Source organism: Prionailurus viverrinus, chromosome A3 (genome assembly GCF_022837055.1).
Source record: "Prionailurus viverrinus isolate Anna chromosome A3, UM_Priviv_1.0, whole genome shotgun sequence".
Taxonomy (NCBI): Eukaryota; Metazoa; Chordata; class Mammalia; order Carnivora; family Felidae; genus Prionailurus; species Prionailurus viverrinus.
The window spans coordinates 46,517,577-46,541,253 of NC_062563.1; the positions used below are offsets into that span (position 1 = coordinate 46,517,577).

The window sequence follows — 23,677 nt, forward strand, 5'->3', positions numbered from 1 at the left end:
CCCCACTAAAGAAGGGTGGCCAAGGTGACTGTGAGACTGGAGACGGGAATGGAGTTGCAGTTGGTTAACACTGACCTTCTGAGCCACTGAGTGCCTTCCTGACCAGTGTTTGGGGCTGCTCCTTTCAGCTCCTTTACATGCAGAACCAGGAGCCATGTAATTGTTTCTTGGAGTTAGATATTGCCAATTCAGCTTTGTGTTAGGGGAAGAGGTTTGACTCAGAAAACAATAGGAAAGTGGGCGGTCCCTTTATTAGCATCTCTCTGGCCTGTGTTGGGAGAGATGTGTGGGCTACACTTTATAATAGCTAGGTGAGGGCAGGATTCCTTCCAGTTGCCGTGCTTAGGGGGAACATTTCAGGATTTCTATTGAAGTTACTATTCTTTCAGTTTGTATTTATGGAAAAGAACCTAAATCTTTACCTTTCTTTTGCACAGTATTTAAAATAAAAAATGTGAAAAATATATACCTTAACATACACATGCACACATACATAGGCAGTGAGAGAGAAATGAGAGTATAATGACCAGGGTTCCTAAAACTATGTTTCATTATCAAAGGAAAAATAATAAAGCAAAACATTTACTGACCCAGTTGATTTTATATCTTTGTACATTTGCATTGTGTATAATTATGCTAGTTTATTTGGTTTATATTCAATCTTAGATTTTTTTCAAGAATTTTTAATCACAAAAATATATAGGTAGCTGAATCATGATTACTTCTTAATTGGATTGTGTTTGTTGTTTTTGTTGTTTTGTTTTCTTTTTTTGGTGTTGAGTTGTAGAAGTTCTTTATATATTTTAACCCCTTATTGGATATATGATTTGCGAATATCACTAGGTTGTCTTTTTTGTTTTGTTGATTGTTTCCTTTGCTGTGCAGAAGCTTTTTATTTTGATGTAGTCCCAATAGTTTTTGTTTTTGTTTTTGTTTCCCTTGCCTCAGGAGTCATATCTAGAAAAAGGTCCTGTGTCCTTTGTCAGAGGAATTACTGCCTGTGTTCTCTTCTAGGGTTTTTATGGTTTTGATTACATCTTAAATTTTTCTGTTAACCCTTCCCTGTTTATTTTCCAGATATGAGGCCCCAGGATTCCTGGCGAGGTCCTCCTCCCCTTTTCCAGCAGCAAAGATTTGACAGGTAATACTAAAGCAGACATGACTTTTAAGTATTTTTCCACATTGAGGTTTGGGCTTTCTCCATGGTTTGAAATGTACTTTGTTCCCTCCAAACAGTTTCTGTTGTGTCTGTTCTTTAGACACAGATGGCTAACACGTTGAAGTAAAAGACTCCTGTTTATATACTTTCCTACTTTTCTTGGTCCTTGGCCTTTTATTTTATTGAATGTTTTAAGGTGCCCTGAAAAATGCAACACAGAGAGCTTAAAATTGTATTAGATTTTGGTCAGGCTAAACAAATTTCTTTTTAGAAGGGTTGCGCAGCTTAATGAGGCATAACTAATGGTGTTCCACTTTTATCATTTCTGTGCAGGCAACACAGCATTAGTACAGACCGACCATTGATTCTTGCTACAAACCTCTTGAAGTCCTAATCAGCTTCTTTGGTACAACTTTTTCAGGGCTGACAAGCCTATTGTAGGGCAGTGTCACTGTAGGTCAGTAGTTATTAGTTGCCACTGAAAACAGTTTCTTTAACTACTTAAGACTGAACTGAATTAAACGCAGAAGGGACTCAGAAGAGGATTATGGGATCTGCAGTCTAATAAGTACCGTGGACTAGGAAGAGTGTGACATGGTTTAATAACGAGGGATGTTTGACTTGTGTTCTTTCATTGATAAGTTGTGTGCTCCTAAGTCAGGTGGTCTCTGCACAACAAGACCGCTAGGCATGTTATGAATAATTATAGTAACATCTGTAGAATAATTTTTTAGAGGGCGTTTTTAAGATCTATCATTTTATGCTGGTTTTGCCAGCATCAGTAAATGCGGAAACCAATGAAGCCCATACTAAGGCTTCCCTCTTTGCCTTCCCAGTTCTAATCTGTTTTGTTTTTCTCACCTTTACCGTTTTAGCATTCTGATGTGTTCATATCTGAAATGAATAAAATGTGTTAGGAACAGGGTTATAAATGATGCTCCCCTTTTTAAGAAAACTTTCTTTAAACACTCTCAGACATCATTTCATTATTTTTTTCAAGAAGATAAAAGAAATCATGTTACTCGGTTGCTTTAATAGTATCAACTACTTAGTGCAAGCTGCTTTTTCATTTTCAGATGACTGATACAATGCCTGTATTTATGTTTTGTTCAGTATAAGTGCTCAGAGAACACCATATGCACTACTTCAGCATCCTCAGGATAGGACCATTTTCAAACAAATTAAATGAGTAAGGGGTATATCTTTCCTAAATTACAAATGACCACATTAGAACTGATCTCATTTTAAATAACCATCCTTCTGCATTAAGTTTGTTGAGTTTGATTTTCAGGCAGTTTCTCTACTTCTTTCCCATATTGTTAATAATCACTGACATTTATTGTCTGCCTATCATGTGTCTGCACTGTGTAAATATACCTTTAGAAACATGACTTCATTTATTCCTCCTAGCAACCCTTTGAAGTAGATCTTGCTTGTTTTTACAGATGAGGAAACCTAGGCCCACAAATCTGACAGCTTACCTAAGGTTTCTCTTCTGTAGCATTCTTACTAAGAAACTTTCACTTGAATGAGCAGAGTTCTTCAGAACACTGACTTGAGCATAATGTTATAGTAAAGCCGCCGGGACTTAGAGGAAGTAAAGGGTCTCCTTCCACTTCTGAGGAGGTGCTCATTTTTCATTCCCAGCGGCTCTCCTTCCCTGTGTACACTAAAAGATTCTCTAAGATCATCACCATTGTCCTGATATCCATCGGGTTTTTGTTCTTCTGCTCTAGCCAAGTACTGGTATTATCCTGACTGCCTTTGTGAACCCTGCAGATTAGGAGCAAGTTTTGTGGGGCATTCATTTTTGGTTTAGTTTTAGCCTGAAACTGGAAATCATACCTTAAGCAAATGTTGAATGTGAGCTTAATAGAAGTCTGTCTTATGTCTTAGACTGTGGTCTTTTAAGAAACATACCATTTATTCCTAAAGAAAACAGAGTTTGAATTTGGCATTCCTAAACTTGTGCGTTAGCCTGTTAGCAAATGCAGTGAGTACATCGCTCACTTCTGGAGCACTTGCCAGTCTAACCATTCTGACTTCACAAGATGTAGAGGAGAAGATACACACTGGCAGTCACTTTGACTTTGCTGAGATGTCACAACTAGTAAGTAATAGAATTCTTACTGGAACCAGTTTTACTGATCCTTATTAGTTCAGTAGTTGCCTGCCACATGATTTTGAGTGTTTGGTTGAGAGTCCTACTAGAAAAGAAAATGTTGAGTGTACCTTTTTTTATGAAATACATGGTTTCTTGAATTTTTTCTTACTTTGAGATAGTATCTGTAATCCATATGTTCATTTAAAAATGCAATAGGAACACTGCTTCTCCCCCCCCCACACACATGCACACACAGACAAGCCAGTGCTAACTTTGAGTTAATGGTAAACAGAGCATTCGAGTTCTGCCCTATTGTCTGTAATTCTTGCTAGTGGAGGCCTTCTCTTTTCTGGCCATAATCAAGGTGGCCATTTAATTTTTAACATATGGCCATTAAGTTTAGTTAGTCTTTGAAAATCTTTAAAAATTTCGCCATATATATAAATTAAAAATATCCAAATTGGTAGTAGTTACTTCGCATTGCCAGCTACTTTCCAAAACAGAAATTTGGAAACTTAAGAATATTGTTGCCATAGACAAAAAACTAAGAAAGAGACTCCTAACTATAGAGAACAATCTGGTGGTTACCAGAGGGTACGAGGTAAGGGGGGAAATAGGTGATGGGGATTAAGGAGTGCGCTTGTCCTGATGAGCACAGGGTAATGTATGGAAGTGTTGAATCACTATATTGTATACCTGAAACTAATATAACACTGTATATTAACTATACTGGAATTAAAATATTTTTAAATAAATATTAAAAAAAATAGAACGTTGACAGTAATGTTAAAAAAAAAAAAAAGTGTTGCCATCCATGATGCCAAATGCCTCAGATAGGTTGCCTCAATAAATAGCTACTAATTTAAAATAGTTGAAATCTGTCAACCTCAATGCTTCTGTCCCAGATTTAAATAGAAGGCAAATTATACTTGTAACTATTTGCAAATTAATATAATTAATATAGAAATACGGTAAACTTGTGGAAAGTAAGGGATTCTCTGCCAGTAAAAAGGAAAAGAGGGTAATTCCTGTCCCTTTTACTGTTTTTTCTGTTTAATTTCAACTAAATTATTTTTATTAAAAAATTACTGAAAAATGTTTTAAGTAATTATTATGAACAAAGAGAGGACTTTGTGTTTTTAAATTTTGGCTTTGTTTCTAACCTATTTTTAGAACATAAAATAATGTAAAAATGCATTTATAATATATTCCATCCATGCAAGCAGATTTTCCAGAAGCTCAATTGAGTGAGTTTGATCATTGCAGAACTGAAAAAAAAATTGATTACAGTTAATAACACAATGTGTGAGTTGCATTTTTGGTATGTGGGTTTTGTGTGAATGGCCCAGTTTTGATGAGCCTCCTTGGTTATAGTACAAAACATTAACCCCTCCCTCATGCAGAGACCAGAAGAAACCATTCCTATCTCTGTAGAGCTGTTCTTGCTAAAATATATTTGTATTAATAACAAACCTGAAAAATAATTAAAAGCCTGAATATATGGATATTCTTTCTGAGATACAGATTTTTTTTTTATTTAATTTTGATTCACTTACAGCAAATTTTATATTTATTAGAGCTCTGGTTTCACCACTAACTAGAAAACAGTATTGGCTGGCTTCTCTGGAGTTCTTCAGAGTCGTTCTTTGAGCCATCACACAAAAAGAATTATCTTTGGTGTTTAAAAAAAAAAAAAAAAGCAAGTTCCAAGTGAAGGCAAGGAGAGTAGGAGGGTGGAGAAGATGGACTGAGGCTTGAGTAGCTGTGAGAAAATTGGACTACCCAGTAAGCCCAGCTCTGAGCTCCCATCCTCAAAGACCTGGGAGGTGAAATTCTTGTGCTGGTATGGTTATCATTAATACGAGTCAGTGCTTTAGCAATTTTAAAGTTTGACTGTAATTTCTCTTAACATCTGTAATGGCCCCAAAGCATGTGGTGTTGAAATATATTGGAGAATTTTGTTTCTGTTTATTCTTTTTAGTGACTGTTCTATAAAATGGAAGTTGAGGAAAATGTCTCAAGGAGAAAGTTGTGTCTTAAATGGTGATTGCCTTTCTTAGAAGGTGTATCTTTGCTACCTTGTTTATGTGACGGTTTTAAATTATGATTTAATACAGCATACCTGTAGCTTTGTATCTGCAAAGTTAAAATAGGCACTTGAAGACAATTAAAACATTTCTTTTGACTAGTAATCTGGGCCGGCAAACTGGGTTATAATAGCTGTTGAATCTGTGTTCCCATGTAAACTGTACACCAAATGCCAGTCAGCCCATGCCAATTAGTGCTCATGTTGCTAGGTCACCATGGTCAATTGTAAGCTGCATCAATAGAACTTGAAAAGATTTCCTCCTGATCAGACCTTTTGACATATTGAGCAGAATAATGGATGGGAAAAAACAGCCAAGTCCCCTACCCTAGATTCAAAATACTGAGCAGTAAGAATTCATTTACAACCTGCAATTAACTAGAAAGAATGGACTGCAAGAACGAGTCTAGACATTTTTAAAAATCAAGCCCATTTTCCTGTCTTGTACATGTTTACACTTCGGATAGCATCTTAAATGTAGCCACCTTGGTGATCTTGAGTCCAAATCTTTGGGTAACCGAACAGAAATTTCACAGTTGAAAATGAGCAAAATATTTTAAGTCCTACCTTTCTGATTCAATGGAGTTTAAGTACCTTTTAAAAAATGGTGATACTTTATGAAACATGTTAGACTACGTTGAATATGAGGGACATAAATGTCACTCTAATACTGTATGTCCCATTTGACAAATGGCAAATTAGATCGTCCTAAGATTTGGAGATGATGCTGGATAGTTTGAGACAATGGGCTGTATAACAGATATGACTTCTAATGCCAACATGATTCTTCTCCACAGAGGCGTTGGGGCTGAACCTCTGCTGCCATGGAACCGGATGCTCCAAACCCAAAATGCAGCCTTCCAGCCAAACCAGTACCAGATGCTAGCTGGACCCGGCGGGTATCCACCCAGACGTGATGATCGTGGAGGGAGACAGGTGATACAGCATGGGCCATGGGACAAAAAGGCTGCTGCTCACTTTATACTTAGCATATTTTCTTTAAAACATTTCTGGAAAAGGTCACTGATAGAGTAGCTCAGCTGAACTTGGCTCCCTCATTGTAAAATGTATATAGGGTGATAATCTGCCTTACTAAAATCTGTTACACCATGAAGAATTTTCATCCCCAAGGCTCTTTCAATCATAGCAGTCAGTGGTATTTAGCACAAATAGGGCCAGTTGCCAAAACTTATTTTTTTTTTTATCATTTAAGGATGTTGTTCTTTAAGTAGAAACTAGATCTCATGATAGATATTAATGTTCTAGAAACTGAAAGTAAGAATCTATCCTTTTAACCTTTTAACCTTATTCATCTTAGAAGTCTCCTATCTTGATTGATCAAATACCCTTTTTCATGGAAAGAAATCTCTCCTTCATCATACGTTTTTTGTTTTTTGTTTTTACCAAATTTAAATAGCCATACTTGATTCAGTATAATAATTCCTAGACAAATTTATTTGGTATGTGTAAGCTTCACTTTCTTCTCTGTAAAGCATCCGGTTTTAGCATATTTAAGCCAGAGGTCTATTTGTCTCAGTCTATTTGTCCCCCAGCCGTTTGACACCCTGGTCAGTATTTACATGCTCTGCAATCAAATCCTAGCCAGAGAACAGGGTCAGAATGCTGCAGTTTAGTGTTTTAGTGTGTGTGGTGTTCATGGAGTTTGGCACCTGCGGTGATGTGAAGTGGTTTTAAAATTGCTTACCTGGTATTGCCAGCAGGTCTTTTGCAGTGCTTTGAATATTAATTTTCATATGCAGGTTCTTGCCATGCATCCCTTTATGTAAGACTGCTCTTTTGACAGCTAAGAAAAAAAAATTATACTTTTTTGTGTGTGTTCTTATAAGTGTTCACTTCACAAGAAAATAATCATTTTAATTATCTTTTGAGAGAATTTTGTTACAATCCATTAAAGTCTGTTCGTAGACTTTACTTTGAACACTGTCAGCCCAAGATGTCTAAAAATCCCATCAATGGTTTGAGACTATTTATGTTAGAGAGTTGATGGGATGATACTAGGCAGTCTAAATAATGAGTATTATTGAAATGGGGACATACTTATAAACTAGAAAAAACCCTGGAGAATCTTCAGTCCAACTACCTCATCTTCCATTTCGGAAACTGAAACCACGTGGTGCCTGCACTTGGGCAACAGAGTTGGGGCCTGGCTGCCCTGTCCTTCTGATCCTGGTTCATCATGTTTCCCATCTCCTTCAGAGGCCTTCCTTGTAAGGGACTCTCTGCTGTTATAGCAGGTAAAATAATTATTCACTTAGAAGATATAAACTAGTTGGTAAGTTTGTAATTCTTTTAGGACCTTTTAGAAATACATTTCTTTTTCTCAATCTCTCTTTTCATGGAGATACTTTTTATTAAATCACAGGTTTTGAAACACTATTAATTGCAGAAGTTCATTGTTAAAAACAATGTTAATTATGATCCCCACTGTATTTTAGTGAGGTTTATATGACTCATAATTTAAACTACTCCGTGACAACATGGGGGCAGGACAGTCTGTTTCAGAATCCTGGAAGCCTAGAAAGGAATTTTGATAGAATCTTATGTTGTGCAGGAATGTTATTTGCAAGTCTACTAGGATATGTTATGAATGTCACCGGTAATTGTTCATGTAACAATCTAATGTGTTACTTAATACTCTACAATTTATAGCTAAAAAAAAAAAAATCCCTAAAATAAGTAGTTCATTAGGCCTCAACTCACTTAGCAAGCTCTTGCCTTGGTTAAGCAAAAATGACTTTTCTAGTGTAATATGTCTAAAGATGATGTAGGCATCTTACTACAGTGTGGCTTGAATTAATGCCAGGGATGGCAGGGAAGATTGAGAACCACAGAACACTTAACTATAGTTCATTTGTGTACATTGTAGGGAATTTCTTCAGTGCCTGTTATGGCTCATTTGGGTAGTTTTCAGCAGTAGCATTTGTGCTGGAGTCCAACCTTGCAACGAGCTTTGCATAAAACTGGGGGCCCAAAGCACCTATTTATGAGACACCTTCCATATGATATACTTTTAAGACCTATTCAGCTTCTTTATGGTGTGTTTTTCCAGAGCAATGTAAAATTAATTTCTTTGCAGAGGTGTTAATCCAGAAAATAAACTCTTGCTTTTGCTTATTTTCAGGGATATCCCAGAGAAGGAAGGAAATACCCTTTGCCACCACCCTCAGGAAGATACAGTTGGAATTAGGCTTTTGTAAAGCTTTCCCAAATCCTTTCATCATTCTACAATTTTATGCTATTTGTGGAAAGATTTCTTTCTCAAGTAGTAGTTTTTAATAAAACTACAGTACTTTGTGTATTTCTTTTAACTGTGTATATTTCTACTGATCTGATCTCACTGTTTATGTTGCTTTCCAAAGATGTGTGTTGCATAATACAGTGGATCTGAATTTATTATTGCTTGTAAAACACATTTGATGGAATAGGAATACTGGTTTTTCATTATGGTTAAAAATCAAACCAGCTGTGGATTTTAAAACACAGTGTATTCTAGATCATCTGAGATCCATGCTGATTTTTAATGCACAAGAATTAGGTATGAACTCTTGAGTTGGAACCCTCAGCCAACTAGAGTATATATTGTTCAGTATTTCTTTGGAAACATTTCATTAATGTACTTGTCTTATGAAAATTTCTGAACTTTAGTAAAAAAAAAAAAAAAAAAAAAAAAAACCTCTGGTCTCCTGTGTCCTTATTCTTTTATAGTTTTTAAACATTGAAAATCTTGGCCAAATGTGTTTTTTTTTAAGTCATTTTTTTCAGAAAACTATTTCTATAATTAGATGTCAAAAGAAAACCAATGTAGCAAGAAAACCCAGCCATCTCCTATATTAATAAGTATGTCAGCTATTGATTTGACTATACCTTCTCTGTGAGAATAAGTTAACGTACATTTTATAAACTTTATGTAGACTTGTACTCCAGTTTTAAGGACTTGTTTTAAATCTTTAAGGTGAAAAGTTTAATTCATAGCTAATTAGTCTGTACTCCTTAGCATGTTTTTTACATTATAATAGATTTGTTTTCACTCATTTTTTTTCTTGCTACTTAGCACACTGTTATTACTCCTTATATTTATGCTTGCATTTCATACATGGCACTTGCACATGCGTTTTCACTTGTTTGCCAGGACAAATTTACACACACACACACACACACACACACACACACACACACACACACACACGCGTGTCCGCTTGCTGCTTTGTTTCCATTTGCCTGTTCTAGCCTAAGATTGTAGAAAAAGGCTTCTATTTGACCTTCTGACTTAGGACATTTTTGCTTTAATATTTCAGCTAAGGCACACTTGTTACTCTTAGCCTATGTGGAAAAAAGGCCACCTTAACCTTGAATAGGAAGTTATTTTGAAGCTATTGAGTTCTTTGCTGGTGATGGGTGAATAGAGTAGGGTCCTTTATTGTTGAGACAAAGCATCTCTCTGCTGGGCATTAACAACACAACTATTGTATATTAACCTTCACAATACATTAAAGTGATAACACCTTCTGTTAAATGTCTCTATCTTCCAAATACTACAAATGAATAGCCATCTAAATCAAGTATTGCATATTCCAAAGGAGCCCATATAAATGTCTTCCTGTCTGTAGCTTTATAGACACCCCAAACGCACGCTTTGACAGAACCTGTATTTTCTCAGATCTTTTAGGTTTTAATTTTAAGCTATCATGAGCTTGTCTATAAAGTAATTGTTTTTGCTTGGCCTTTCAATTACGTGTAACTGTTAAGTTTGAAAACGAACGTTTAGAGTATTTTGAAGACATTTAAGCAAAAAAGCCTAATGGAAAAGCTGTGCCTGCCTCCTAGATTCCCTCTTAGAGGTTTGGTGCCCCGCAGCACACCTGCCAGCCAGCTGAACCCTCACTTAACGGGCCTTCTCCGTTCCTTCACCCTTGCTACCTCTTCTCCCTTACTCTTTCTCTCCTTCCCACGTCTGAATCTGCCAGAAAAAAATGCATTCTATTCAACAAGTGTAAACGCTTTTTAGAACTTCAAATCGAATATTTAAAGCTATAAACATTCCCTCCGCATTCAGGTGTAAAAATAGTTAATGGGCCAGATTTCAAAAATTAATTATATTATCTTTAAGACACAGTAATTCAGGGTCTAATATTAAAGATGCTTAAAATCTTGGAACATGAAAACAGAGTGACTTTATTGTGGCGCTAAGGGCCCTTAATGCGCAGTTGTCTAACCTTTAAAGATCAAATGAGGTGAGGCACGTTAAAATACAAAGCCGTCTACAAACTATTAGCCATTTGGCGTTACAAAGGCAAATTGGGTGTAATGAGCGAGAGGTTAATGTTCTTGCTAGGGCGCGGGGCGTCTGGACCGGCGGGGGTGCGGCTGATGGTTCCAAGCTCCGGTGTTCCCCCAGGCGCGTTGGAGGTCGGGCGCACCTCCGACAGCGTCGAGGGCCCCGGGGCGCGGCGACGTCGCAGCCAGACGGGGATAGAGGCGACGCCCGGGAGCCGCGGACCTGGCGTGGCGGGAACAGACGCGCCGCTTCTCCGAGGCAAGGTCCCCCAGACCCACGGGGCACTGGCGGGCTGGGGAACGCTCGGCCCTCGGCGCACGTGGGGGTCGCGCCTGGCGCCCACCCGCTCCTCTCGGCCCTCGCGGCCCCGCCCGCCGGAGTCCCCCGTCCCGCCACTCTCCGGCCCGCCTCCCCTCCCCCGCAAGCCGCCGTTTCAAGCAGGGCGGGCACGGGAAAGTTCAGACCCCCGACCCGCAGGGTGGCCTGTGTGTCGCGGCCCCCGCCTGGCCCAAAGCGGATCATTGCAGCAGCAGCAGCAGCCGCCCTCGGTTCCTGGAGGCGGCGCCGAAGCTTCCCCAACCAGCTCGTTTCGCCGTCTCAGCTCAGTGCACGAATGCAAATACCGGACCCGTGAAGAGATGATGGAAATCTTCTTCGAAGGCTGCAGTTTTAAGTTCTAAGTCTGAACATAACCGAAGTGAGCTAAACTTAGAAATCTAAAATTTAGACGTTGTCTGATGAGTCAACACTCCCCATTCCGGACGGCAGAAAGCTGGCTGGTTCCGTCCGGCTAGTCCGGTACCTCTTCCCGACCGCCCCAGAGGATCATGGAGCTGAGATCCCGCCACACTGTTCCTGGCGATCGACTGTCCTACTATTACTGACCAGGAAAAAAGTCAACCAACAATAAAATGACAACCACCCGTTCTCGATGGATTTTTCCTCCACGCAGCGTAACGTTAACTGCTTGTGTTGTTTCAAATTTCGTATTTATGGAATGAGGGCCAAAAGAGAACATGGTATGATTTTTGTATTTGAAATGGGAATAGAGCTATTCACTACTGCAAAATAACTCTAAGTTTGCACAACTTAGAGTTAGGCAGTATTAGTGGTTAAACCTTTATTAGAAGTCACTTAAACAATGACTGAAATAGAGGTTACAAGGGATTTTAAAAAATAGTCTTTCATTCAGTTTTGGGTACACATTTTATCCAATTGCAGATAAATATATAAAGCAAAAACAGTGAAACCAAAAAAACTCTCCCAGAAGCTTCCACTACGTCCCAACTTTAAAATAATAAAAGTAATCTTGAAATTACAAAATTATCTCAATACTTACTAGGGAGAGGGAATTCCTGAAGGGATGTGAATGGAATTCCCATCTGCCATTTTCTCTGAATCTTCTCCAGATGTTCACCAGTTTCACTAGCAGTAAAAGGCTATTCCAAAAAAAATTTTTTTTAATAAAATGTTTCCTAACTCTCTGTCTCATTGGGTTTGGACATGGGAAGTAGCAGCATTTTAAAAAAACTGGACTGAAATAGTTAACATACAGGGGTTTGTCCTCACATGTTAGTTAAACATTAAACAGTTGGGCAACATCATTTATGCTTTGAACAAATGAAATTTGTATTGCCACTACATAATGCATTATTTTATGCACAAACTGATATCTAACAATGCAGTCCGTGGGTCTTTATGTGATTGTGGTTCACAAATTTATTCCAAAAGTCTTTCTAAATCAGTATTCAATGCAGCTAACAAAGCAACTCTTTGGAAGGTGCTTGCACTTAGTGAACAGGATTCTCTGATTTGCTTTAAATTGAAAGTAAACAACTGATAGCAGGATGGAGTTTGAACACAACATCTGTGTTGATAAAAGTCTGATTGACTACTTGTTCTGACCATTAGGTTTTAATTCTGAACAAAGCCTTAAATAGGAGACAACTGGGTTACACCCTCCACGAGTTCCATATACAAAACACCCTTCCTGTGTCCTTTAACACTGCATTGTCACACACCCAGTGGTTCAATTTGCATCCCGACACAGATTACAAAAAAAGTACCTGCAATCCCTGCTGTTCGTTTCTGAAACTTTGATTCTGGGTTTTTGTTTCCATGTGTCAACTGGAAAAGATAAATTTGTTGTACAACCCCAAAACATTTTTTAAAAATGCCACATCTGCAGTTAGCGTTTCTGGAACCAAGTTTTGCTGTGGCCTCTGCTAAACTTTAAGGGGGCTTTGTTCCACTCAGACCCTGCGCGGGCCCTCCCTTTTGGTTGTGAAGACACTTATCCTCCTCTTGAGTTAATGAGTTTCACCTAGTCTGGCCATTTGTGTTGTTATAAAAGATCTGCAAAGCACTAATTGCAAAAGAAGGAAAAAAAGCTCTTGCTTTGCGTTAGTCAGAATGTGGAATTATTTAGCAAAAACATTTTCTATTTTAATGTTTCAAGAACCAAACCCTATCCTAATTTCAGGATGTGCACACATAAACTCAGTGCATTTCTGGGTGTAGAACGTCAAGCCATCTGCAGCAGTTAGTTCTGGCAGTGGTTCCCTTACTATTGAGAGCAATGCTGAAAGGAAAAAGATACGCCTACAGCAAATACACTTTCAGAAAATACTGTATAAAGAAGGCTGTTTTTTCTTTTCGATTCAGAGTTCACTTAGTCTAAGAGACTCTTTGCTCTAGAAATAAAGTATATCAAGGGAAAAAACTGTCCATGAAGACTTATTTTCTTTGTTACTTGGAGCCTTTAGTCCATAAGCTATTATTGTTAAGTACTGGGCTGTAAAATATATATACATATTGCAAATCTTGTGGACTTTTGGAACATGTTTTCTGGAAGTAAAATTTCAAAATTCTGGTACTACTGTGAGGAAACCAAATCAATATAAACAAACATTTCAAAACTTGGCACATCAAAAATAGTTATGTTAGCTTGGCAAACATTTTAAAAGTTAATTCAATTAATATGCAAAAGCCCAAATTGGGAGAATTTTCTGTAGGTGTGACTGCACCATTTTCATAGTATTATTTTCTGCTCAAATTATTTTTTATGTAAAATGTTTTCAAAAAATTAATTCTTTTCCAAAAATGCATTCACAGACTTTTGATAAAGGCTGATCCCCTTGTTTCTTCAGTGGTTGCTTTTTCCCCTCTGTCAAAGGGACTGGAGTTTTATGATTACTATTACTTATTATGTAAAATACAGTTTAAAGAAAGTGCATGTTTAATTTCTAAAACACCTTCCATAGGATTCACTTTGCACATTCAGAAAAAACACCTGAACAATGAAGTGAAATGAAATGTTTCAGCCTCAAACTAATTCTAAAACTTCAAATGTATAGGAGTTTTAGGGTCTTTGGCAACCATTTGTTTATCATTTATAAATCATGCTTTATCCATGTTATAATTTTCATTCATTTTATATAAACTAAAGTCCTTCAGCTTGCTTTTGGTGTTTTTACTCCAATACCAGTTATTTAAATTGTGAGTAAACTGAGCTGCACTGTCATGTGATGCCAAAAAGTGCAAAAAAAAAAAAAAAAAAAAAAAAAAGCCAAACCAAAATAAAACCTGTACAACTTAGTGAAAAAGAAATGACCACTTGACTTTTACAAAAAAAATACTTCGGATTCTTTTAAGTTATATTTAAATATCCATTTGAAACATAGGAAATATAAATTGGCATATTAAAGAGTAAATACATTATTTGTACAATAAAACACCAACAAGATCGGTGTGCAACCCCTATTAAGTTCGAGATGTGGGAAGATTGTAAATATTTCTTATTCTTTACATTTTGATTACAATTCAATAAATCACTTTATTCTCCTTGACATGCTTTGAAATATAGATTAATTGATGTGAATTTTAGCAAATTTGCTTGCTTGTTCTAGTATTCTGGTAAGGTATTCAAATTCAGACAAGCAAATAATTTAAAGAAAATAATTTGTCTATGAAAGGATAGCGTGCATTTATTTTATCAGCTGATCTGTGAGACCAGATTTCACATAAAAAGTAGTTTGTAACCCTTCTTTCTTATAATGAGCTGCAATCTTACGGAAGGAAATATCCTCTTTCAGGGTAATATAGAAACACTAATTCGCCAAATAACGATTAAAACATTCTAAAATCAGCATTAAATTTAAAAAGCTGTTATCAATGCATATAAGCAATGTTTTGATTTTTATTTCATTTCTGTATTACCTAAATGGCAATGATTCCCCTGCAATAATGTTGCTATGTGCATGATCCACCTTGAGCTACAATTTACTTTCAATCAAACATTAATGAAATTGCACTTAAGGGGGAGGCCTTTGAAAATTAATCTCTCAACTTCCACTCCAAAAAAGCATTCATTGTTAAAGCTGGGTTGGTTTTTAGAGCTACAAACACCAACAACGTTTCCTACTTTTAAAACTCTGAGAGCTTTGGTTAGGAACGTGGTGGATGTAGACACAGCCAGCTTTCGAATAATTTAGGAACTTCTGGAAAAAAGAAATCACCACTTCAGTCTCCTGGCGTGGTCAATTCCAGGGCCGTCGCGGTCCCCCAACCCCCAGCGGAGAGGTCCAGAGCGTGCCCCTCTCCATGACCTATTCGTTAGTTTTTGATAGTCGCGTACACAAGGGTCCGCTTCGGTGTGTTTTCCCCATCCGTTCTCGAAGTTCCTTGCACAACCTCCGTGCCGCAGGCAGGACCCCAACCCGGGGCGCCCGCGCGGTCACCACGTCCTGCCATAGAGCAGGTTGGCGCCGAGCACGCCGCCGCCGTAGTCCCCTGCCGCCGCGTCCAGGGCCGCCAGACCGCCTCCCGGGCCGTGCAGCGCTGGCGGGCTGGGCGACAGCTCTTCGAGCTCGGGCGCCGGCGTCGGGGCCGGCGGCTGCGGTCCGGCCTGGCCGGGTGTCGGAGTGCCGGCACCGTTCTGGCACGGCTTGCCGTCCTTGACCAGCACGGGCACCGCCACGCGGCGCGGGGACGGTGGCGGCGGCGGTGGCGGCCCCAGGCCGCCCTCCTGCTGCAGCTGCTGCGCCGCCTTGTCCTTGGCCTGCCGCTTCATCTTGTAGCGGTGGTTCTGGAACCAGATCTTGACCTGCGTGGGCGTCAGGTGGATCATGCTGGCCAGGTGCTCGCGCTCGGGCGCCGACAGGTACTTCTGCTGCTTGAAGCGCCGCTCCAGCTCATAGACCTGCGCTTGCGAGAAGAGCACGCGGCGCTTCCTTCGCGGCGCCGCCGCCGCCGCGTGCAACGGCGCCAAGGTCTTGGCTGCGTCCGCGATGCCCGTCAGCGACCCCATGCCGGCCACGTTCACGCCCGCGGATGGCCCCATGAACCTGGAGACTGGGGAGGGGCCCGAGGGGAAGCCCTGTGAGCGCCAGGCCCGCGGGGAGCCCGCTCCCGCCGCCGCTCCGCGCTCTTCACACCGCGCCGGCCGCGACGCCCGCGGAACCCCGGGTGGGTCCCGGCACCCTCCGCGCGCCCAGGGGCCCAGTGCCCCCCGCCCCCCGCCGGGTCCCACGACACACCCCCCCACCCCCCGCCCGCGCGCCCCCGGCTGGGTCCCAGCACCCTCCGCGCGCCCGGCGGCCCAGGGCCCCGCGCCGGGTCCCCGGACCGCGCGCCCCCGGCCGGGAGCCCAGCACCCCCAGCCACGCGCGCGCGACCTGGGCGGTGACAGGCAAAGCCCGCGCCGTCCGCCTGCCCTCAGTCCCCGCGCTGCCCGCCCCGCTCACTTGACGAGTAGCGCGGGTCCGGGTTGGCGCCGTACCAGCCGGTGGCCGCGGCGGCCGCGCCGCCCCGCATGCCGTCGGTGTAGGCGGGCAGCTCGCCCACGTTGCCCAGGCCGCCGTTGCAGTAGCCGCCCATGGCGCCGTGCGGGAACTGCGAGACGCCCGGCGGCATGTGGTAGGTGGCGGCCGCCGCGGCCGCGGCCGCCGCCGCCGCCGCCGCTGCCGCCGCGTTGTGGCCCGCCATGGCGTGCGGCGGCTGCATGCCCGCCACCGCCGCCGCCTGCGAGGAGGGGCCGAGCGGCGGCGCGCGGTAGGCGGCGGCGGCCGCGGCCCCCAGGGGCGCCCCCAGGCCGGGCGGCGCGCCGTCCATGGCGCCGCCGAACTTCTTGTAGGTCTCCTCGATGGGGCTCAGGATGTCGGACACGGAGAAGGGCGTCGTGTGCTTGGGGCTCAACGACATGGCTCGGCGGACGGCCAGGTAGGGGTGCCCGGGGCGGGCGCGGGCGGGACGCGGCGGCCGCTCGTCGCCGCCACCCCGGCTGCGGCGGTAGCGCCTGTGACGAGGAGTCGGCGGCGCGGCGAACCCCCGAGCCGCGGGATCTGGGGTTTATTTTAGTCCGCCGCCAGGTTTACGACAGACTCGGGGGGCGGAGCAACATCCCAAACGAGCAAACAATGGTCATTGACATCTTTTTCTCTACCCTCCACCCCCTGTAATGGAGGCAAAAAAGGTAAAGGGGGCAGTTGGGTGTTTCTTGAGAACATCACCCCCCTTTGCTTTCTCCATCCTTCCCGCCTGGATCCCCGGCAGTTACCCCAGACCTCGAGCACCAGAAATAGAAAACTCTGAGGTCGGCGCCCAGGCTTGACGTCGAGGACTCGGCGCTTCTTTCCATCCAGACCGCAGTTTTCCAAAAGGGACTTTGTAGCAAAGTCCGGTATATTTGGACAGCGGCGATGTGGTGCTGAGTTGGAGGGGGGTGTGCAGGGCTCTCTTGGTCCTCCCCGGTGACCAGCCTCTCATTCGCGCCATCATCTAAAGTGTTAAAAAAAAAAAAAAAAAAAAGGCTCTTGGGTCCCACCATAAGAGCGCATAAAGAGATGAGGTACAATGACCACCCTCTGCCTTTGTAAGGCTTCTAATTTATGCATCTTTAGACCCTTAAGCGTCATTTTGCGGGTAACCAAACAGGCACTTCTAAATTAGCTCCAAGTAGCCAAATCCAAAGAAGAGAGAAAACATGCACACAGAGACACCCACAAATACACAGATGCTAACTTGTAAGTATTCTGTTTTTATCTGTGGGGATGGAGGTTGGATAAGAGGAAGAGTACATTTTTATTTCTTGGGCTGTTTCGTCTTCAATTTGCACATGTGAAGTTCATCACAGTTTTCTTTCCCTTTGCTGTTGCTGCTGCTTTCTTCCTTCTCCCCTCCCTCCCGCCTTCCCTCTCTGGCTGTCAAGTAAGTATCCAACTTAGGGTTTATTCTCCTATCACTACCATGATCAAAGGAAAAAAAAAAAACACCTTGAAAACCTAAATATTTCTAGTTGTTTGAAAGGGGTCTTTTTGTTGTTGTCAGAAAATACATAACCTCTTCAAGGAATATGAAGTGGATACAGAAACCAGGTAAAAATGATGGTTTCTTTTGAAAAATATGAAACCATAGATAAACTGATTTAAGAAAAAAAACAACTTTGTCACTCTTTAATTTGCAAATTTACCTGCAGAGCAAAGAACTTAGTCTAAGTTCTCTCCACCAAATGCTGAACATGGCAAAGAATAAGACAAAAGAAGTGTGTAAAGCATATTGTCTAAATTTTGAAAACAACCTTGCAGTTAAAAAAAAAAAATGAAAACGGGGAGATGAAGATACAGTTTTTAAGTTTTCCTGGATACTGGTGGGGCAAGAGAAAGGAAAACAAGGAGAATGCTTTCTTAAGCCAGATTTTATTGTTTAAGAAGAAGAAAAAGATGTGTGAAAATGATTCCAGTTTAACCTAAAGGTACATGTCTTGAAGGCAAGAACAGATTTACCTATTCCTTTTCCTGTTTGGCTTCAGCCCTTTGGTTGGAATGTCTTCCATAGCTTTGTTCTTATTGTTTTAATCTTTGTTTTGTTCATTTCAGTGAGTTTTGCAAAGAATCTGCCCTCTGTGGGGCTAAGGGGTATGGGGAGGGATCGGTATGGTCATCTATGAGGACAAAGTGTCAACCAGGCAAGTGTGTAGAGTAGTATTTTAAAATACTAAAAGAAGGAAAGGCTAAGTTACATGAATTGTTTGCAGTTGTCAGTTAATTGACTTGGCAAGATCAGTATTGCTACAATTTAACATGATGTTACTTTCACAGACTTTTACAGGTCTTTCCTGAACATGAAACACTTGGGCTAGGTCTTCATCCTCACCTGCACTGGAATTGCCTATTCATTTTTTTAAATTAGTGACACACAAAGAAGCATTTACATATGTACTTGTGATTGCTGGAATCCTGAAAACTGCAGTTTGGCTTTTAAATTCTGGTTTAATTCAAATAGTATTGTTTACTTGTATTCGCTTAAATAAAAAATAGAAAGTCTTTCATTTCAAACTTTTCTCAGCGACAACAAGGTAAGTAAAAATATTTGTGTTAGGGCATCTATGGATTTAAAAAGTCTGTTGTGAACCATTATATTTTATTTTTCAAGTTCAAACATGTGTCAGAAATGAAACCTAGTGTCATAATGTTCATGTTGATTAGTTACCTACTTGAAAAAGTGTTTAATAAGATTTTTTTTCCAGATAATTATTATTTACTCTTTGTTCACGCTGTATACTTCACCTTGTGTAGTTTGTTATAGAACCACAGGATAGCAGTTCACATCTAGTTGTTGCTTATTTTGTTTTTCAACTGTATTTGTTCCTACTACGGGTTCATTTACATATGGAAGGCTCCCATTTTTAAATAAAAAAAAGCACTTTATCCTGTGTGGAGGCTCTCTGCTGAGAGTTACTTTCTGGCTGCTGGGGAACTTGATGCCCTGAATATTACTCCTTCACTAGAAGTCAGTAGTTGTGGGGTAAAAAAAATCCATAATCTTTAACATTTCTTTCTCAATTATTTGTGTCTCATTTTAGAAATTATGTACTTTTATGCTGGAAACACTATTTGGATATATGCAGATGATTCTGAAAGTAGATGTAGTCTGGAGGATGTATATGTACATTCATATACAGACACAGATTAATACAGTCCAATTGATACTCCATTAAAGCTTTTCATCAAATTCACTTCATCTGATTATTGTCTGCCTAAGTTATGTATGGAAATTTATACTCGGTAGATTCTTAAATACTATTGACTAAATTGGATTTCACAGGAAATGTATTTTTAAGGAATTTTTTTTGGTGGGGGGGGGATTTTTCTTTCCTTAAAAACAATGCCGGCACACAGGGCAGCGACGGGGGATAGGGGGTGGGAAGCAAATACCACCAAAGGGAATACAGTGAAAAGAGAGGGCCCTCCCATTCCTCTGCTCTAGCCTCTCACTTTCTCTGTTCAGATGCATTGTTACCTGTTTCTCCTGGGGTAGTCTGTACAATTTGAAGCATACGACCATTTTACACACTAGAGGTAGCATGTTCTGTATGGTTTGGTACCTTGTCTTTTTCATAGTTTAGGTTTTTGTAATTTTACAAATCCCATTTAACACTGGCAACTTGATAAATGGGTTGTGGCAGAGAGAGAATATTTTCTGGACAAAAAGTTTAAGATCTCTTGGCTTCTTGACAAAAATGTGGCGTTTGTTGAAAATCTCTGATGTGTCCATTACCCTTAGGGCCAAAGATATTTGGGGAAAAAAAAATCTGAAGTAGAAGCCTTTTCCAAATTTGGGATTTCCTCTTGTCAGATAGAAGCTCAGAGAAAGGGGCCTGCGAGATGTTGAGAAACCGTCTGATAGATCCAGCCAGTACTTAAAGGGAAATGTGTTTTTTCTAGGTTGTTGCTTTTCTGCCTAGCAAGTAGATTTCTAATGTGTCCCAAATTTCCTTATAAAGACAGACTGTGTTTGAAAATGTAACGTTTGCTTGACATTCAAGAAGATAAGTGACTTTTAGAAATGAGACACTTGCATTTGTGATTAGTTTAAAATAATTGTGAAATAATTTGGTTAATAGAATGCCTATTTTGTGGAGGTAACTTTAAAATGCCATCCTTGCAGTTGGGAAGGAATAAAGAAACATGTCAAGATAGTACTTTGTAGCAAAATTTGAGGTTATAAAGAGGAAACAAAACAGATAAAACATAAAAGTTTTTAAAAATTACTTTAAAATTTTTTTCTGAGGTACCTGACTGGCTCAGTCGGTGAAGCATAGGACTCTTGATCTCAGGGTTGTAAGTTAGAGCCCCACAGTGGGTGTAGAGATTACTTAAAAATAAAATCTTGAAAAGTGCTGATTTCATCAATTTCTGAAATTTGGTCCTCATTTCTTTTTAATCATAAAAATCTTTTGTTTTAAATGTTCATTTCAATTATTTTCAATCTTTTATGATAACTTTACACTTGGATTTATGCAACTTTGTTGCTTCTCTCCCCCTTTCCCAATGGGGTACCACAGACGTAGGATTTTGCAGTACCTGTGTGCCTGCCTGCCATGCTTCCCTCTCCGAATCCTCAGCCCATCTCTCCACAGTACACAGAAATGCAGCTTGGGAGCTCGACCCTAGGGCTGAGGAGAAATGGTAACCTCTCTCTGGGAGAACAAGAGGAAGAAATCAGAGAACTTGACACCCCTCACCTCATCCCTACAGTCACCCTTTCATATTTGCTTCACCAAATGCAAACTCTGCAATTAAAAATACCTTGAGTTACTCTTTGATATTCAGATATTTTTTAAAAATTTTTTTTAACGTTTATTTATTTTGGAGACAGAGACAGAGCATGAACAGGGGAGGGGCAGAGAGACAGGGAGACACAGAATCGGAAGAGGCTCCAGGCTCTGAGCCATCAGCCCAGAGCCCGATGTGGGGCTCAAACTCACGGACCGCAAGATGGTGACCTGAGCTGAAGTTGGACGCTTAACCGACTGAGCCACCCAGGCACCCCGAGATTCAGATATGTTAGATTGAAGATAGTTTTCTGACCAATGAATATATTTAAAAAAATTTTTTTTTCAACGTTTATTTATTTTTGGGACAGAGAGAGACAGAGCATGAACGGGGGAAGGGCAGAGAGAGAGGGAGACACAGAATCTGAAACAGGCTCCAGGCTCTGAGCCATCAGCCCAGAGCCCGACGGGGGGCTCGAACTCACGGACCGCAAGATCGTGACCTGGCTGAAGTCGGATGCTTAACCGACTGCGCCACCCAGGCGCCCCCAATGAATATATTTTAAATTAAGATGGTTATTAATACAATGTGAGAATGAACGGTAGGTGTTAAAGATATTGCTGTTGAAATAATCATAATAAGGAGGTCCGGTTAAATGATTCCTAAAAAGCAAAAACTAGAAGCCTCCCTTCCTGGGGTCAAGATGTACAACAAGGTTTTATAGTAACAGAGAATAACATTAGGCTACCCAGGGATGTAAATACATGAAAATTGACTAGTATGTCATAACTTTCTTACCCTAGGATTTTGAGCTTGAGCTAGAAATTTGAATTTTTGTGTGTTTAAAAAAATATTTTAGAGTAAGTGATAAAATACTAGATCAGGGAAACAATGGCAATATTGAAGTATATTTTTTATTTCTGAAAAACAAGCTTACTTAGAATGTATCTTGCTTACATAGAATGTTTAAGACCTTTTAGAATATAATAGCATTTCCATTGAACAATATCTTTGACATATTTTCACATGTTTTGGAATGTCATTAAATAGCTTTTTTTAATAGGAAAAAAAGAATCCTTTGAATTTTAGGCAAAACCACATTTCTATTTATTATTTTGTAGGAGGAGCTAGTCATTATAAAGATGTAACCCTATCTCTACACATACCTCATTAGTGAATATATATATCTTTTTTAAAAATACGCACTTTTATAACTTTTCTCTCATATGCTCTCAGTTCTTCCATATCTAAGGAACTCAGTGAATTTAATGTAAAATCTCTTACAGCAAATCTCATTAAAGGTGTATGTCACCTTACATTTATAAATTGAATTGTAATTATAAAGGAAGATATCAGTCTTTACACTTAAGTCAGGTAATTAGGTTATTTGTTGCCATCACTTGAAGGAGAAATTCCAAATTTTTGATATTTTAATAAATGGTTTATTTGTTGCATTTATTAATAGAGTTTTACAAAATACATTTTAGAAAAAGTAACTATGACAGTAATATAATTTGAGAATAATCTGCCCAATTTTGTCCTGTGTCCTGCTAATGATGAACTATTTGACAGATAGTTGTATGTATCTGCATTCTAGGCTAGTGTTTGCTTCATAAATCAATATGAATTTGGGTAGATTTTAAACAACTTAATTATTGGTTCAGTAATTTGCTTTTAAAATATATATAAATAATTTCATTAATCTACTTTATCCAAACATTGAATGCCATAAAGAGAACTGAGTGATAAAGTTTGTGAAGTAAACGAATAATGGAATCTGACTCTTCAGTAAACCTAGTATTTGTTAAGTTCTGGAAAATGAAGTACAGCACTAAATTTAAAATGTAGTTTGATTTACCACACAGGGAATGACAACAAGTAAGATTGCAAAGGTCATTCAGACTGGTTTCAAACAGAACTAGAAATAATAGAAGTTTTACAAAAGTGCTACAAGCTACAAACTGTTGGAATTCGGTGAAAAATGCCAAATAAGAATTGCTTGAGAAAATCAGTACCAGTTTGAATGAAAGCAACTTACTGATATATGGTATAATATATAATTATCTAATAGAAGAAATAGATTACTCAAAATCTCTTCCAAAATAAAAAGCAAAAATATCCAAAAAAAAAAAAAAAGTTTAAAAAACAAAACTAACTTGGGGCACCTGGGTGGCTCAGTTGGTTGAGTGTCCAACTTCTGCTCAGGTCATCTCACAATTCACGAGTTGGAGCCCTGTGTCGGGCTGTGTGCTGACAGCTCAGAGCCTGGACCCTGCTTCACATTCTGTCTCCCTCTCTGCCCCTCCCCCGCTCAAGCTCTCTCTCTCTTTCTCTCAAAAATGAATAAACGTTAAAAAATAATTTTAAAAAACCCCTAACTTAACCATAAGAATAAATGGCAAACTTCAATGGCTGAAAGATTTTTTAAAATTACACAGTAAAAAGAAAGAAAGTTTAAAATTGAACTTATAATCGTTTA

The 23,677-nt window shown here is 40.1% G+C and overlaps 2 protein-coding genes across 2 annotated transcripts in view; one reads left to right on the plus strand and one right to left on the minus strand.

Annotated features, from left to right (window-relative positions):
• XRN2 (5'-3' exoribonuclease 2) overlaps positions 1 to 9,021 on the plus strand; it is a 79,044-nt gene extending 70,023 nt beyond the window's left edge. Inside the window, exons 28-30 of the mRNA XM_047854269.1 lie at positions 1,078 to 1,141; positions 6,147 to 6,285; positions 8,492 to 9,021. Coding sequence (XP_047710225.1) covers positions 1,078 to 1,141; positions 6,147 to 6,285; positions 8,492 to 8,557 — 269 coding nt within the window. The 3' untranslated portion in view covers positions 8,558 to 9,021. The remainder of the gene's footprint in view (positions 1 to 1,077; positions 1,142 to 6,146; positions 6,286 to 8,491) is intronic.
• A 6,359-nt stretch (positions 9,022 to 15,380) lies between these two features.
• NKX2-4 (NK2 homeobox 4) lies at positions 15,381 to 16,858 on the minus strand. The gene is made up of 2 exons (XM_047854594.1): positions 16,390 to 16,858; positions 15,381 to 15,997 (listed from the first exon to the last, which is right to left on the minus strand). Exons 1-2 carry the CDS (start codon positions 16,844 to 16,846, stop codon positions 15,381 to 15,383), a joined length of 1,074 nt encoding a protein of 357 aa, XP_047710550.1. The 5' UTR covers positions 16,847 to 16,858.
• Positions 16,859 to 23,677: the final 6,819 nt, after the last annotated feature.